General features: G+C 47.5%; 1 protein-coding gene across 2 annotated transcripts in view; it reads right to left on the reverse strand.

Annotated features, from left to right (window-relative positions):
* The window catches only part of LOC138959852 (dynein beta chain, ciliary-like), a 66,099-nt gene that overhangs the window by 3,927 nt on the left and 47,234 nt on the right, over nt 1-14,938 (reverse strand). For both annotated transcript variants that reach the window (XM_070331498.1, XM_070331499.1), the window contains 13 exons: nt 14,088-14,363; nt 13,417-13,621; nt 11,159-11,481; nt 9,927-10,207; nt 9,087-9,462; nt 8,584-8,754; nt 6,606-6,728; nt 5,655-5,848; nt 4,211-4,487; nt 3,290-3,517; nt 2,793-2,944; nt 1,577-1,736; nt 1-243 (listed from right to left, as the gene is read on the reverse strand). In XM_070331498.1, coding sequence (XP_070187599.1) covers nt 1-243; nt 1,577-1,736; nt 2,793-2,944; nt 3,290-3,517; nt 4,211-4,487; nt 5,655-5,848; nt 6,606-6,728; nt 8,584-8,754; nt 9,087-9,462; nt 9,927-10,207; nt 11,159-11,481; nt 13,417-13,621; nt 14,088-14,363 — 3,009 coding nt within the window. The remainder of the gene's footprint in view (nt 244-1,576; nt 1,737-2,792; nt 2,945-3,289; nt 3,518-4,210; nt 4,488-5,654; nt 5,849-6,605; nt 6,729-8,583; nt 8,755-9,086; nt 9,463-9,926; nt 10,208-11,158; nt 11,482-13,416; nt 13,622-14,087; nt 14,364-14,938) is intronic.

Below are 14,938 nucleotides of genomic sequence, written 5' to 3' on the forward strand. Positions count from 1 at the left end.
CTTCTCTTCACGACTGACGCCGCCTCCACCGGCCGCCCCTGTGTCCCTGGGCTGCATCTCAAACACCGTCCTGAACAGGTTCTCGGACAGCGTGGTCAAGAACTCGATCTCAGCGTTGGGGTGAAGGCCGTACAGGTAGGGACTCTCGGCGGGCAGGCACTCGTCGATGTAGGCGTGGTATCCCTTGTAGTCTGAGTTGGGCGGTACAGGGAAACCTGGTGCCAGGTACAGCTCACCGTCCAGCTGTGGGCAGAGACAGGTTGGTCAGTATTGAGACATGAGGTGTGTGGTGGGTGGAGGGGGGTGGAGGGGGGGGCGGCACAGGGAAACCTGGTGCCAGGTACAGCTCACCGTCCAGCTGTGGGCAGAGACAGGTTGGTCAGTATTGAGACATGAGGTATGTGGTGGGTGGGGGGAGGGGGGTGGAGGGGGGGGGGAGGCACAGGGAAACCTGGTGCCAGGTACAGCTCACCGTCCAGCTGTGGGCAGAGACAGGTTGGTCAGTATTGAGACATGAGGTGTGTGGTGGGTGGGTGGGGGGAGGGGGGTGGAGGGGGGGGGGAGGCACAGGGAAACCTGGTGCCAGGTACAGCTCACCGTCCAGCTGTGGGCAGAGACAGGTTGGTCAGTATTGAGACATGAGGTATGTGGTGGGTGGGTGGGGGGAGGCACAGGGAAACCTGGTGCCAGGTACAGCTCACCGTCCAGCTGTGGGCAGAGACAGGCTGATCAGTATTGAGACATGAGGTATGTGGTGGGTGGGGGGAGGGGGGTGGAGGGGGGGGGAGGCACAGGGAAACCTGGTGCCAGGTACAGCTCACCGTCCAGCTGTGGGCAGAGACAGGTTGGTCAGTATTGAGACATGAGGTATGTGGTGGGTGGGTGGGGGGAGGGGGGTGGAGGGGGGGGGGGAGGCACAGGGAAACCTGGTGCCAGGTACAGCTCACCGTCCAGCTGTGGGCAGAGACAGGTTGGTCAGTATCGAGACATGAGGTATGTGGTGGGTGGGTGGGGGGAGGCACAGGGAAACCTGGTGCCAGGTACAGCTCACCGTCCAGCTGTGGGCAGAGACAGGCTGATCAGTATTGAGACATGAGGTATGTGGTGGGGTGGGGGGAGGGGGGTGGAGGGGGGGGGGGGAGGCACAGGGAAACCTGGTGCCAGGTACAGCTCACCGTCCAGCTGTGGGCAGAGACAGGCTGATCAGTATTGAGACATGAGGTATGTGGTGGGTGGGGGGAGGGGGGTGGAGGGGGGGGGGAGGCACAGGGAAACCTGGTGCCAGGTACAGCTCGCCGACCAGCTGAGGGAGAGACAGGTTGGTGAATATTGAGACATGATGTATGTGGGTGGAAGTTTGGGATCGAAATTAATGAAATTAACAAGCATCAAACAATCATAATTATGCAAACAGTGATGGGCACACATCATACATCTCTCTCTCTCTCTCTCTCTCTCTCTCTCTCTCTCTCTCTCTCTCTCTCTCTCTCTCTCTCTCTCTCTCTCTCTCTCTCTCTCTCTCTCTCTCTCTCTCTCTGTGTATACTATTCTATCTACTACCAGTACTACTACTGACCATTTCCGCGGACATGAGAACCTCCAGGTAAGTCTTGCACAAGTTCCTGTCCCAGTCATCAGTGATGTGTCCTCCGTACATGATCTCGCCGAACAGGTAGCGCAGGTCCTCCCACGGCACCTTGGCGTTGGCTTCCAGGTAGTTGTACAACACGTTCATACTGTGAACACACAGAAAGTAGGTCATCAAGGGGTCAAGAGAGTGTCAAACAAACTACAGTCAACCATGTCTAAAGGGACAGCACGTTCATACTGTGCTGACACAGAAAGTAGATCATCAAGGGGTCAAGAGAGTGTCAAACAAACTACAGTCAACCATGTCTAAAAGGACAGCACGTCCATACTGTCCTGACACAGAAAGTAGATCATCAAGGGGTCAAGAGATTTTCAAACAAACTACAGTCAACCATGTCTAAAAGGACAGCACGTTCATACTGTGCTGACACAGAAAGTAGATCATCAAGGAGTCAAGAGATTTTCAAACAAACTACAGTCAACCATGTCTAAAAGGACAGCACGTTCATACTGTGCTGACACAAAAAGTAGATCATCAAGGGGTCAAGAGATTTTCAAACAAACTACAGTCAACCATGTCTAAAAGGACAGCACGTTCATACTGTGCTGACACAGAAAGTAGATCATCAAGGAGTCAAGAGATTTTCAAACAAACTACAGTCAACCATGTCTAAAAGGACAGCACGTTCATACTGTGCTGACACAAAAAGTAGATCATCAAGGGGTCAAGAGATTTTCAAACAAACTACAGTCAACCATGTCTATAACGACAGCACGTTTATACTGTGGACACAGAAAGATTGTGAAACCCAAAAAGTGGTCGTTATAGCCAGGTAGTCGGAATAAAACCGTGAGAAAACCTTGTTCCTGATTGTGAGATCTCCATTGTTAAAGGGTTACCTTCTAGGCCTGCCCTGAGTCCGTTATGTACTTAACCTTTCTTCAATTCAACGACCACCTGCAGACAATCTCACAATCACTTTCTACCCGCACACGCACCAAACCCCCCCCCCCCCCTCCCCCGCCCCATCCCCCTCCTCCCCCCCCCCCCCTGCCAGCCAAGGGCAGAACGCGAGAAAGAGTGAGAGAGATGGAGACAGAGGGGTGTGTGTGAGTGTCTGTGTGTGTGTGTGTGTGTGTGTGTGTGTGTGTGTGTGTGTGTGTGTGTGTGTGTGTGTGTGTGTGTATGAAGATGACTGTACCTGATGGTGAGATCGCCTGTGTTGAAGGGATACACCCTGTTCCAGCCCTGAGGTCCGAACTTGCGACGCTCGCAGACCACGGCGTGGAAGTAGCACAGGGAGAACAGGATGGACTTGAACTCCGTCTCACGGGCACACATCTCCATGGTTTCCTGGGGGGAACAAACGGGGCAGGCTTGATAACGACACTGACTTAACAAACCCAGACACTCTCTTCTTGGCTGAAATCTATCATCAAGATTTAGCATGGTTCTCCATAAGGCTCATGTGAACATCATAGTAACACCAACAGTAAATCGTAAGATTTTGTTCATTCTGTTTAACCGAGGTTGCATAAATTATAATAAACGGAGGTGTGAAAAATGACATCATGTTTTACATATTCATTTAATGAGCGTTTCACTAGTTACCCCCTGTTCATTTTACTTGATGAACTCACCTGCTTAAAGTTCTTATGCGCATCCTTGGTTGGTTGACTGATCAAAGTTAACACTGACCTGGGTAAAGTTGTCCAGGGCTTTGTGCAGGTTGGCGAACATTCCAGTCGGGGGTTCGTTCGTGATTTTGATGGCAGACTCCAGAATGCCTTGAGGGATGATATGAGAATCAGGGTTACCGGCTGGTTCCGCGCTGATGAACAGCCGGTAGCTCTCGTGGCCCTCCTCTGAGTACTCCTCGATCAGCTTCTCTAGCTTGGGCAACCACCTGGCCACCAGGTGAATGTTCTGCACACACACAAGTAACAATGCAAGTTGTTAACTAATGCGGGTAACTTTCCCTTGGCCAACTGACTACCAGGTGAATATTCTGCAAAAAACACATGTCACAAATCGTTGTGACCAAACTTGTTGTCAAGTAGTGCGGGTAACTTTCCCCTGCTAAACTAACTACCAGGTAAATGTTCTGCAACACAGGTAGAAAGGCATGGTGAACTGGTTGTCAACATTGGATGGTAATACCTGAAACCCTTTATCTGGTTAGCTGACCACCAGGTGAATGTTCTGTAGCAAGGCACACACAGAATGACATTCATCATGCTGACAACATGATCTCCTGAATGTTCTGTAGCAAAGCACACACAGAATGACATTCACCATGCTGACAACATGATCTCCTGAAAAAAGTTGGTTTCGGGGCGTCTTCTCGTCCGCTAAGCATTAAGTCAGGCGTATTTTGACAAATGTGCTTGCTTCTTGGCCTGCTCTGTTTTGCCCCCTATCTCTCTATTTGTCTCACTATCTCTTTTGCTCTCTCTCTCTCTCTCTCTCTCTCTCTCTCTCTCTCTCTCTCTCTCTCTCTCTCTATCTCTCTCTCTCTCTCTTTCTCATACAACGGCCCCGCATACACGTATCACTTGAAGGGACTTTAAAAACCAACACCCCCCCCCCCCTTCTCCCATCACAAAAATCCATCTTCACCTGAAGCACCACCCAGTGCCCTTCCTTGGCGGCGACCTCCATGGCCTGTTCGGCCACGATCTCCTGGCCTTGCCCAAGCGAGATGTTGCTGAAGTTTCGGTTGTCCTCAGTGAAGCCAAGCTTCTTTCCCATCGCCTCGACGTCCTTCAGCGGGTCCACTCCTGGTGAGAGGATGAAGAAGACGGGGGAGGCGGGGCCGGACTCCTCGTACGACTTGGCGAACTCCACGGCTCGTCCTTCAGTGTACTTGGAGCCCAGCTTCTCCTCCACAAACCCGCTGTGTGGGACAAGCACAACGGATGTGATAAGTATTAGGCAAGGCAAGAAACCCCATGTGGGTACATGAAGAAAATAAAATAAAATACAAGAACAACAAAGAAATGCAAACTGATTCAACATAAACATCAACTCATTCCTTTGAGAAAAAACAACAACCAAAAAACGAATAAGGATTTCCAGGACATTTCCATCAAATGATGTGGTATTAAGAGCACCAGATACACTGGCGGTCTTTGATGGTAAGTTTCACCTAAGACTGCCGAAACGGATACCATAACTGGCCGATATTTTGATTTTTTGTTTTACATTTGTGACTTTCTTTTGAATCTCGTATCACATGGCGTGTCTGTATTGTCTAAATTCATCCTTCACGTAGTTTTTCTTTAAAGGCACAGTAAGCCTCCCGTAAACCATCACAGAGCTCCCCGAGCGTCTAAATACAGTACAAGCATACTTCCATTTGAACGCTCACCTAACGGGAACATCCTGGCTGCTTTCTGTCGAGCGTGAGACATTTTCCAAGAATTTATTTTCGTGGACTTGGCCCTGAAAAACAATGGCGCCTCGTTTTTGCGCTAGACCTAACTTTTAAAATCTAAATAATAAATTGACAGCTTGTTACACAAACATTATTTAGTCATAAAAGAATTCGTTTTTCATCAAGACAAGATCAGAACAATTCGAAGTTGTGAAAGTTTAAAAAAAGAAAAGCCCGGAAGCAGGGTCACGCAAGGGTCGTAGCAGACGACGGCCCGGTTTATCAGTGCAAATCGCCGTTCCTCTCAACAGTCAAAAGCCATCGCTAGAGTTCTTGTGAACCACAGCCGTTGTTTCGTGCATAAAAAAACCGTGCTATTGTAGATAAGCTCACGTCGAGTCGCATTCAAATGACTAACTATGACGACTGCATTGTGAAAAGGGGGAAAACTGGATCACACGGGTTCACGATGGCTCAGGGGTAAGATAAACCACGCAAAAATAAATTCTTTGAAAATTGTTCGCTCTTTACGGAGGGCACCTACGATGTTCTCAATTGGTGAGTGTTTAAATGAAAGGGTGTTTGTACTGTGTGTAAAAGCCTGACCGTATCTGTGATGGTTTACGGGAGGCTTACTCTGCCTTTAACCTGTACGCAATATTACCCGTTTAAAATCAAGCCACTGACCTGACGGCGTAGGTCATTCTGTCGGGTCGGAGTGCGCGCATCATGCACAGTTTCTGCAGCGAGGACTTGTTCTTCCATTCCTGAGGGAATTTTTCCTTCTCAGGGCACTCGCTCTCCACGAACTTCTTCCAACGCTTTGCAGAGCCCTCGATGTCACGGTCCAGGTTGCGGAAATCTTCCATGTTGGACAGGGCCTGCACGTGGTACACACACAGCGTCAAGGGACGGACATTTATCAAACCAATAGAGACACGCGTGAACACATGAACAAATAATGTATTCCGCTCTCTGTACAGAGCTGTGTAAAAAAAATATACACATATAATGTATTCCTCTTTCTGACCAGAGCAGTGTGAAAATATTCACATAGGCTTTATTCCGATGCCTTACAGACCTGTGTGATAATACACACATTAGATTTATTAAGCTCTCTGTGCAGAGTTGTCCGAGGATATTTATGGATGTTTTATTCCGCTCTCTATACTGCAATCCCCCCGTATCTTGATTCCGCACCACGCGTTGTTGATAGAGAAAGTCAGACCCCATCACCACATACCTTGATTCCGCCCCACGAGTTGTTGTTGACAGAGAAAGTCAGACCCCATCACCACATACCTTGATTCCGCCCCACGAGTTGTTGACAGAGAAAGTCAGACCCCATCACCACATACCTTGATTCCGCCCCACGAGTTGTTGATGGAGAAAGTCAGACCCCATCACCACATACCTTGATTCCGCCCCACGAGTTGTTGATGGAGAAAGTCAGACCCCATCACCACATACCTTGATTCCGCCCCACGAGTTGTTGATAGAGAAAGTCAGACCCCATCACCACATATCTTGATTCCGCCCCACGAGTTGTTGATAGAGAAAGTCAGACCCCATCACCACATACCTTGATTCCGCCCCACGAGTTGTTGATAGAGAAAGTCAGACCCCATCACCACCTACCTTGATTCCGCCCCATGAGTTGTTGCTCATGAAGTCCACAGGGGACGTGACATTGGGCACGGCGGGGAAGCGGAGCAGGAAATCCAGCTCCACCGGGTTGATCTCCTTGGCCATCATCAGCACCTGCAGACACATGATTGCAGCTATGAGAACAATGTCCGCCACACTTAAACAACACCATTCCAACACACACACATGTAGCCGAGTGCCGAAACACCACAATCACCTTTGGAGGCGAAGTCCAATCAAACAGTATTGAGAATTTTAGAGCTTATTTCTAAGCCCTATAAAAACTGTTATGCATTCGCAAAGGAATCCATGAACATACAGAGAGACTGAGCCGCCAGACCCCATCACAAACAGAACTCTACAATCCACAGGTGTTGCCTACTTCAAAGGCGAACAACTCTGCAGAGTCTGCTGTGAAGGGCGACGGTAGTCTCCCTGTCACACACAACACGAGATTCAGACATCATCAATACCTGAAGGCACATGATTACAGCTATGAGAACAATTCCCGCCATACTTAAACAATACGATACACACACACACACACACACACACACACACACACACACACACACACACACACACACACACACACACACACACACACACACACACACACACAAACGAGGTGCAATCAGTTCAAGTGCTTGACCTCCTTGGACATGATAAGCACCTGAAGGCACACATGACGGCAGCTATGAGAACAACGCGCAACAAAGATAATAGTTTACGACAACAATTACCAACAATAACAATTGATGCGTGTCACACTTAGAGGTATACAACACCACTTAACAAAAGAACACTTGTCAAATATACGACACTAATATAAAATAAATCCAAACACAAAGAGACTGAAAAAGACTTATCTGTCAAAATGCGGGAGCACTTTTTGCCAGATAAGTCTTTTTCTGTTTAATTAGTACTTGTTTGGCTGGGCATTTCAAAGACCGCTGGGTCGAAATAAATGTGAATGTAACGTATTGTGTTGTCAATAAGAAACGTTCCCACACCTTACCTTTGTTTTTATATTTAGTCAAGTTTTGACTAAATATTTTAACATCGAGGGGGAATCGAAACGAGGGTCGTGGTGTATGTGCGTGTGTGCGTGTGTGTGTCTGTGTGTGTGTGTAGAGCGATTCAGACTAAACTACTGGACCGATCTTTATGAAATTTGACATGAGAGTTCCTGGGTATGAAATCCCCATACGTTTTTTTCATTTTTTTGATAAATGTCTTTGATGACGTCATATCCGGCTTTTCGTGAAAGTTGAGGCGGCACTGTCACGCCCTCATTTTTCAACCAAATTGGTTGAAATTTTGGTCAAGTAATCTTCGACGAAGCCCGGACTTCGGTGTTGCATTTCAGCTTGGTGGCTTAAAAATTAATTGATGACTTTGGTCATTAAAAATCTGAAAATTGTAAAAAAAAATAAGAATTTATAAAACGATCCAAATTTACGTTTATCTTATTCTCCATCATTTGCTGATTTCAAAAACATATAAATATGTTATATTCGGATTAAAAACAAGCTCTGAAAGTTCAATATATAAAAATTATTATCAAAATTAAATTTTTGAAATCAATTTAAAAACACTTTCATCTTATTCCTTGTCGATTCCTGATTCCAAAAACATATAGTTATGATTGTTTGGATTAAAAACACGCTCAGAAAGTTAAAACAAAGAGAGGTACAGAAAAGCGTGCTATCCTTCTTAGCGCAACTACTACCCCGCTCTTCTTGTCAATTTCACTGCCTTTGCCATGAGCGGTGGACTGACGATGCTACAAGTAACGGCCTTGCTGAAAAATGGCAGCTACTTGACTAAATATTGTATTTTCGCCTTACGCGACTTGTTGTTTTTAATTTCGACACTAATAATAGTAATAAAGTTACGAGACTGACTGAGCATTTCTTGTGAAAGTCATTCCATCTCCTCTAATACTTGCGTGGTGACGGGGTCTTACCTGCAGGGTCATCTGCAAGATGAAGATGAGCTTGTCCTTCTCGAAGAGACCACGCGTGGTGTAGGTGAACACGGAGAAGGTGATGCAGTCGATCAGGTTGATCACGCGCTGCTTGACCTCCTCCGCTGGCTCGGCTTTGTCGATGGCCTTCTCGAACACCACGCTGAACGCCTGCACGAGTACACAAAGGACAAACATAAACATCGTGAATCATGCAAAGGGCAGTAGGTTAAATCAGTCAGCAAAGTTCACGAGACAATCAGCCCATGGTGCATGTAGGTATCTTCACAGATACAAGAGAGAGAGAGAATCTGATAGAGAGAGAGACAGAGAGAGAGAGAGAGAGAGAGAGACAGAGAGAGAGTGAGCGAGAGAGCGTGCGCGAGAGAGAGAGCGTGCAAGAGAGAGAGAGAGAGAGCGCGCGCGAGAGAGAGAGAGACAGAGACAGAGAGAGACAGACGCCACACCGAATGGCGGTAACAAGGTGACAGTATATTACCGACCTTGAGGGAGAACTGGTACATGGGGTTGATCTTGTGCAGGTCGTTCATGATGAAGTAGAGCAGGGATGCCCGGGCGGCGGCCGGCCTGTAGCTCTCCCTGGCGGTGTTGATCTCCACCTCGGTCAGCTTGGCCTCCTGGGCCTTCACCTCGATCTCCGCAGCCGTCCGCTTGGTGGTCTCCAGGTTCTCCACCAGCTCGTAGTCGCCCAGGAAGTTGCCCTCGGCGGCGGAGAGGCGGGCCAGCAGGTTGTCCTCCAGCTCCTTCAGCGTGATCTTGAACTCGTTCTGCTGGCGGGTCAGGTCCGACTTCAGCTTCTCCAGGTCGGGACGTTCCTTCACCACCACGGCTCCCAGCAGCTGGTCCTCAAGGCCGTCCCTGATCGTGGACACAGGTGTTAGAAATGGGGCTACAACTAGGTGGACAGGGTGACCTTTTCTAGCAGCTATCGTGTTTTCAGCGTAGCTATAGGGCCTCAACTGTTGACGAGCACAAGTACGTGTAAAACACCGATCAGAAAACCTGATATCCTGTGACAATCTTGTGACAATGTAACCTGTAACCCACTGTTACCCTGTAATATGTTACCCTGTAACTTGTTACCCTCTGATACACTATAACCCCAACCTGAATGACCTTGTGACGGTGACGTTGATGAGGTTGGTCTGTTTAACCTGTTACCCTCTGTTACCTGTTTTCCAGTGACAATGTCACCTGTAACCCACTGTTACCCTGTAATGTTACCCTTTAACTTGTTAGCCTCTGTTACCCTCTGTTACCCTGTAATATGTTACCCTTTAACTTGTTACCCTCTGATACACTGTACCCCCAACCAGACTGACCTTGTGACGGTGAAGTTGATGAGCGTGGTCTGGGCCTGCATCTCGGGCTGGTAGTGCGGGTTGGCCAGCTTGGTCTGCAGGATCAGCTTGAACTTGGGGTTGTACTCCACCTCCTTGTCGCCCATCTTGATGGCGCGCCCCTTCTTGATGGTGTTGCGCCCCAGCAGCGGGTCCAGCACGGGGTCCATATGCTCGCCCAAGCTTTCCAGCAGCACCACGTCACCGTTAGCCACGGCGCGCTCGATGGTGTCCAGGTAACCCTTCTGGCCCAGCCGCACCACCTGTGGACGGACATGCCTTCACGTGAACATTTGTTTTAGTCTCTTTTCATTTTTTTGGTTTACATTTCATTCCATTTAACTTCTTTTCTGGCTCGTCTCCTGCTTACTTCTCTGAACTCCTCACCGTCTATTCTCCAGCAAGACAACTCCGTGCCTCTTCTGACTGTCGCATCCTCACCATTCCACACACCAAAACCAAAAACATACGGTCAACGCACTTTTACTTTCTGCGCACCCACACACTGGAATTCTCTCCCCTTCCACATCCGCCACTCTCAGTCACCCCAAGCATTCAAACGAGCACTTAAAACGCACCTCTTCAAGAAATACAACCCCTGATTTTGTTTTCTCAGTCCATCAGTAGGCTACATGTTGTTTTAGTGATAATGTGATAATGTTATACATACACATTTAGGGCTGTTTTTCAGTATTAATAACATGTTCTGTTTGATTAAGGGTATTCAGCTGGTATTTCCTTGTTTTTACTACCTATTTTATTCATGTTTTTATTACTTAATTAGTGGAAGAATCTGTTGTAATGTATGTTTGATGGTGTATGCTTTTAATCAAGCGTTGCTGACTATGAATGTAGATGTAAATGCTTGTATAACTGTGTTTGAATTTTAAATGTGTCAAGCGCAAAGAGCATAATTGTAAAGTTATGATGTTGCGCTATATAAATGCTCATTTATTATTATTATTATTATTATTATTATTATTAACAAGAGTCGCTCTACCCAGGTGTGTGCGTGTAAAGGTGTCATCAACCAGCTGCACGTATGGCAGAATGACCGAGGTTTTTTACGTGTCGCTGTGTTCACATATTTGTCACTATGGTGACACCGGGGTTGGACATCGATGCCGTCTCTAGAGTCTGCACAAACAGTTGACCCGTCTCCGTACCCTGTGGCTGGAGCTAGGGGTCAATCATTACCCCTTAAGGCCCCTTACCTTGAGGTCAGCGCCGTAGCGGGTCTTGATCCACTTGATGCCCTGTAGCTGGGGGTCAATCATCAGCGGCCAGCGCTCGCAGCTGGACAAGATGGTGGCGTTCTCGGTGGACATACGGTCGCTAGGCAACCCCTCGTTGTTCCAGCCGGCGATGTCGGCGCCGTCGACCAGCAGGGTGAGGGGGTCGAGGTCCTCGGACACGGGCACGGGGTACTTGAGTCCCTTGAGGTAGGGCATGAGGTGGCTCTCGAACAGGTCCGTGCGGTAGCGCTTGGTGAACGACCCCACGTAGGACACGAAGGCGGTGATCATCAGCACGTCGCCTGCACCAAGCAACGTCCCGTTATATCGTGATACAGATAACGATAAGGCAATGTCCCGTTACATCGTGATACAGATAACGTTAAGGCCATGTCCCGTTACATCGTCATACAGGTATGGATAAGGCAATGTCCCGTTACATCGTCATACAGGTAAGATAAGGCAATGTCCCGTTACATCGTCATACAGATACGGATATAAGACAATGTCCCATTTAATCGTAATACAGATCAGGATAAGGCAATGTCCCATTACATCGTGATAGGGATAAGGCAATGTCCCATTACATCGTGTTACAGATAAGGATAAGGCAATGTCCCATTACATCGTGATACAGATAAGGATAAGGCAATGTCCCAATACATCGTGATCAGGATAAGGCAATGTCCCATTACATCGTGTTACAGATAAGGATAAGGCAATGTCCCATTACATCGTGATACAGATAAGGCAATGTCCCATTACATCGTGATACAGATCAGGATAAGGCAATGTCCCATTACATCGTGATACAGATAGGGATAAGGCAATGTCCCATTACATCGTGTTACAGATAAGGATAAGGCAATGTCCCATTACATCGTGATACAGATAAGGATAAGGCAATGTCCCATTACATCGTGATAGGGATAAGGCAATGTCCCATTACATCGTGTTACAGATAAGGATAAGGCAATGTCCCATTACATCGTGATACAGATAAGGTTAAGGCAATGTCCCATTACATCGTGATAGGGATAAGGCAATGTCCCATTACATCGTGTTACAGATAAGGATAAGGCAATGTCCCATTACATCGTGATACAGATAAGGATAAGGCAATGTCCCAATACATCGTGATACAGATAAGGCAATGTCCCATTACATCGTGATACAGATCAGGATAAGGCAATGTCCCCTTACATCGTGATCAAGATAAGGATAAGGCAATGTCCCATTACATCGTGTTACAGATAAGGATAAGGCAATGTCCCATTACATCGTGATACAGATAAGGATAAGGCAATGTCCCATTACATCGTGATAGGGATAAGGCAATGTCCCATTACATCGTGATACAGATAAAGATAAGGCAATGTCCCGTTACATCGTCATACAGATACGGATATAAGACAATGTCCCATTTAATCGTAATACAGATCAGGATAAGGCAATGTCCCATTACATCGTGATAGGGATAAGGCAATGTCCCATTACATCGTGTTACAGATAAGGATAAGGCAATGTCCCATTACATCGTGATACAGATAAGGATAAGGCAATGTCCCAATACATCGTGATAAGGATAAGGCAATGTCCCATTACATCGTGATACAGATAAGGATAAGGCAATGTCCCAATACATCGTGATCAGGATAAGGATAAGATAATGTCCCATTAATTCGTGATAATGATAAGGGTAAGATAATGTCAAACGAATTCGTGATAAGTCAAAAACAATGTCGGGGAAATAAATCCCTCGCCAAACGTGGGGATCGAACCCACGCCGATTGGGGTTTTGAAGCCACCGCCGCTACCCACTGAGCTATCCCCATGCCTCGTGATGGCTGTGTTGTAATGAGTACGTCACCGTCTCTCAATTGCACTAAGCGTGGCAAGTCAAATAGATGATGTTCGGAACTAACTCTGTCGAGTTTGAATCGACTGGGAAAGGGTGAACACTCTTGCTTTTAGTGAGACAAACAATTTACACGTGCTCCCGGTCCGCGTGTTTCAGACACACCCATCGCTAGTGACTTGATTGCAGATTACGCATGCCACTTTACCGAGCACAAAAAACGTCTACAACGAATGAATGAATGCAAGAATTCAAGAATGAATGAATGAATGAATGAATGAATGAATGAATGAATGAATGAATGAACCTTTCAGCACAAAATCAACAAGAATCAAGAAAACACTCCATCAGTGAATGAAGCATGACGTTGCCCACTCACCAGGCAGTGTCTTCTCGTTCTCCTTGTACTCGTTGATGGAGTCAGCCCAGCGGACGTTCTCCGAGGCCAGGCCCCCCACCAGTCTGTTGGCGAGCTCGATAGTCTTGGCAGTGGCCTCCGCCTCCTGCTGACACCGCAGCTTCTCCGCCGTGGCCTGCTCGAACTCCGACTGGCACTTGGCGAGTGTGGCTTCCAGATCCGCCACCTAGGAACACAGAAGAGAACACTCCAATAGTTGCATTTTTATCACGTTGGACATACATCAAGGGAAATTCCCTTTACCTCTCTTCAGTGCCTCTCTTCAGTTCTAGCTACCTCTCTCTGTCTGTCTCTCTGTCTCTGTATCTGTCTCTCTCTCTTACTCCCTGTCTCTCTTTCTCTCTCCCCCTCTTTGTTTCCCCCCCCCCCCCCACAGTCTGTCTCTGTATTTCTCTCTCTCTCTCTCTCTCTCTCTCTCTCTCTCTCTCTCTCTCTCTCTCTCTCTCTCTCTCTCTCTCTCTTAATCCTTGTTAAATAAAGTTCAATTCAATTCAATTCAATTCTCTCTCTCTCTCTCCTCAACCACAAACACACACACACACACACACGCACACACACACACACGCACGCAGACACAGACACAGACACAGACACACACAAAGACACACACACACACACTCGTTCCCCCTTACCTTAGCCTTGATGACTTTGAGCTTTTCGCGAGCAGCGTTGAGCTCAGCATTGGCCTGTGCGAGGGCAATTCGCTTGGGCTCCACCGTGCAGTAGACGTTGTAGTAGCCCATGATGTTGATCACCCACGAGCACAGACCGCCGGCAGCCAGGGACTTGGCCTTGATCAGCTCGGGTTCGAACTCGGGGTCGTCCAGGTAGGGCTTGATGGCCTTCTGGCAGTTCTCGTGGATGTTGTCCTTGTCGTAGTTGACCAGGTTGTCCAGGAACTGGTCCACCTAGAGCGGACACAGAGTGATGTCAGTATTCTGCAATTTGGAGTTCCATTCCCATGGACAATGTTCGGAAATAACTCTGTCAAGTTTTAAATCTGGACAGTACCCGTACTAGACGTTTCCTGTGTCGATGTAACGACATAACCACACTTAAGCTTGCTGTGTGGTCCACAGGTTACCTTGGCCATGATGCTGGCCTTATGTAAAGACATAACCACACTTAAGCTTGCTGCGTGGCCCCAAGTTTTCATTGGCCATGACGTTGGCCTTATGTAAAGACATAACCACACTTAAGCTTGATGTGTGGTCCCAAGTTTACCTTGGCCATGATGCTGGCCTTATGTAAAGACATAACCACACTTAAGTTTGCTGTGTGGTCCCAAGTTTACCTTGGCCATGATGCTGGCCTTATGTAAAGACATAACCACACTTAAGTTTGCTGTGTGGTCCCAAGTTTACCTTGGCCATGATGCTGGCCTTATGTAAAGACATAACCACACTTAAGTTTGCTGTGTGGTCCCAAGTTTACCTTGGCCATGATGCTGGCCTTATGTAAAGACATAACCACACTTAAGCTT

This window comes from Littorina saxatilis, linkage group LG2 (assembly GCF_037325665.1).
Source record: "Littorina saxatilis isolate snail1 linkage group LG2, US_GU_Lsax_2.0, whole genome shotgun sequence".
Lineage (NCBI taxonomy): Eukaryota > Metazoa > Mollusca > Gastropoda > Littorinimorpha > Littorinidae > Littorina > Littorina saxatilis.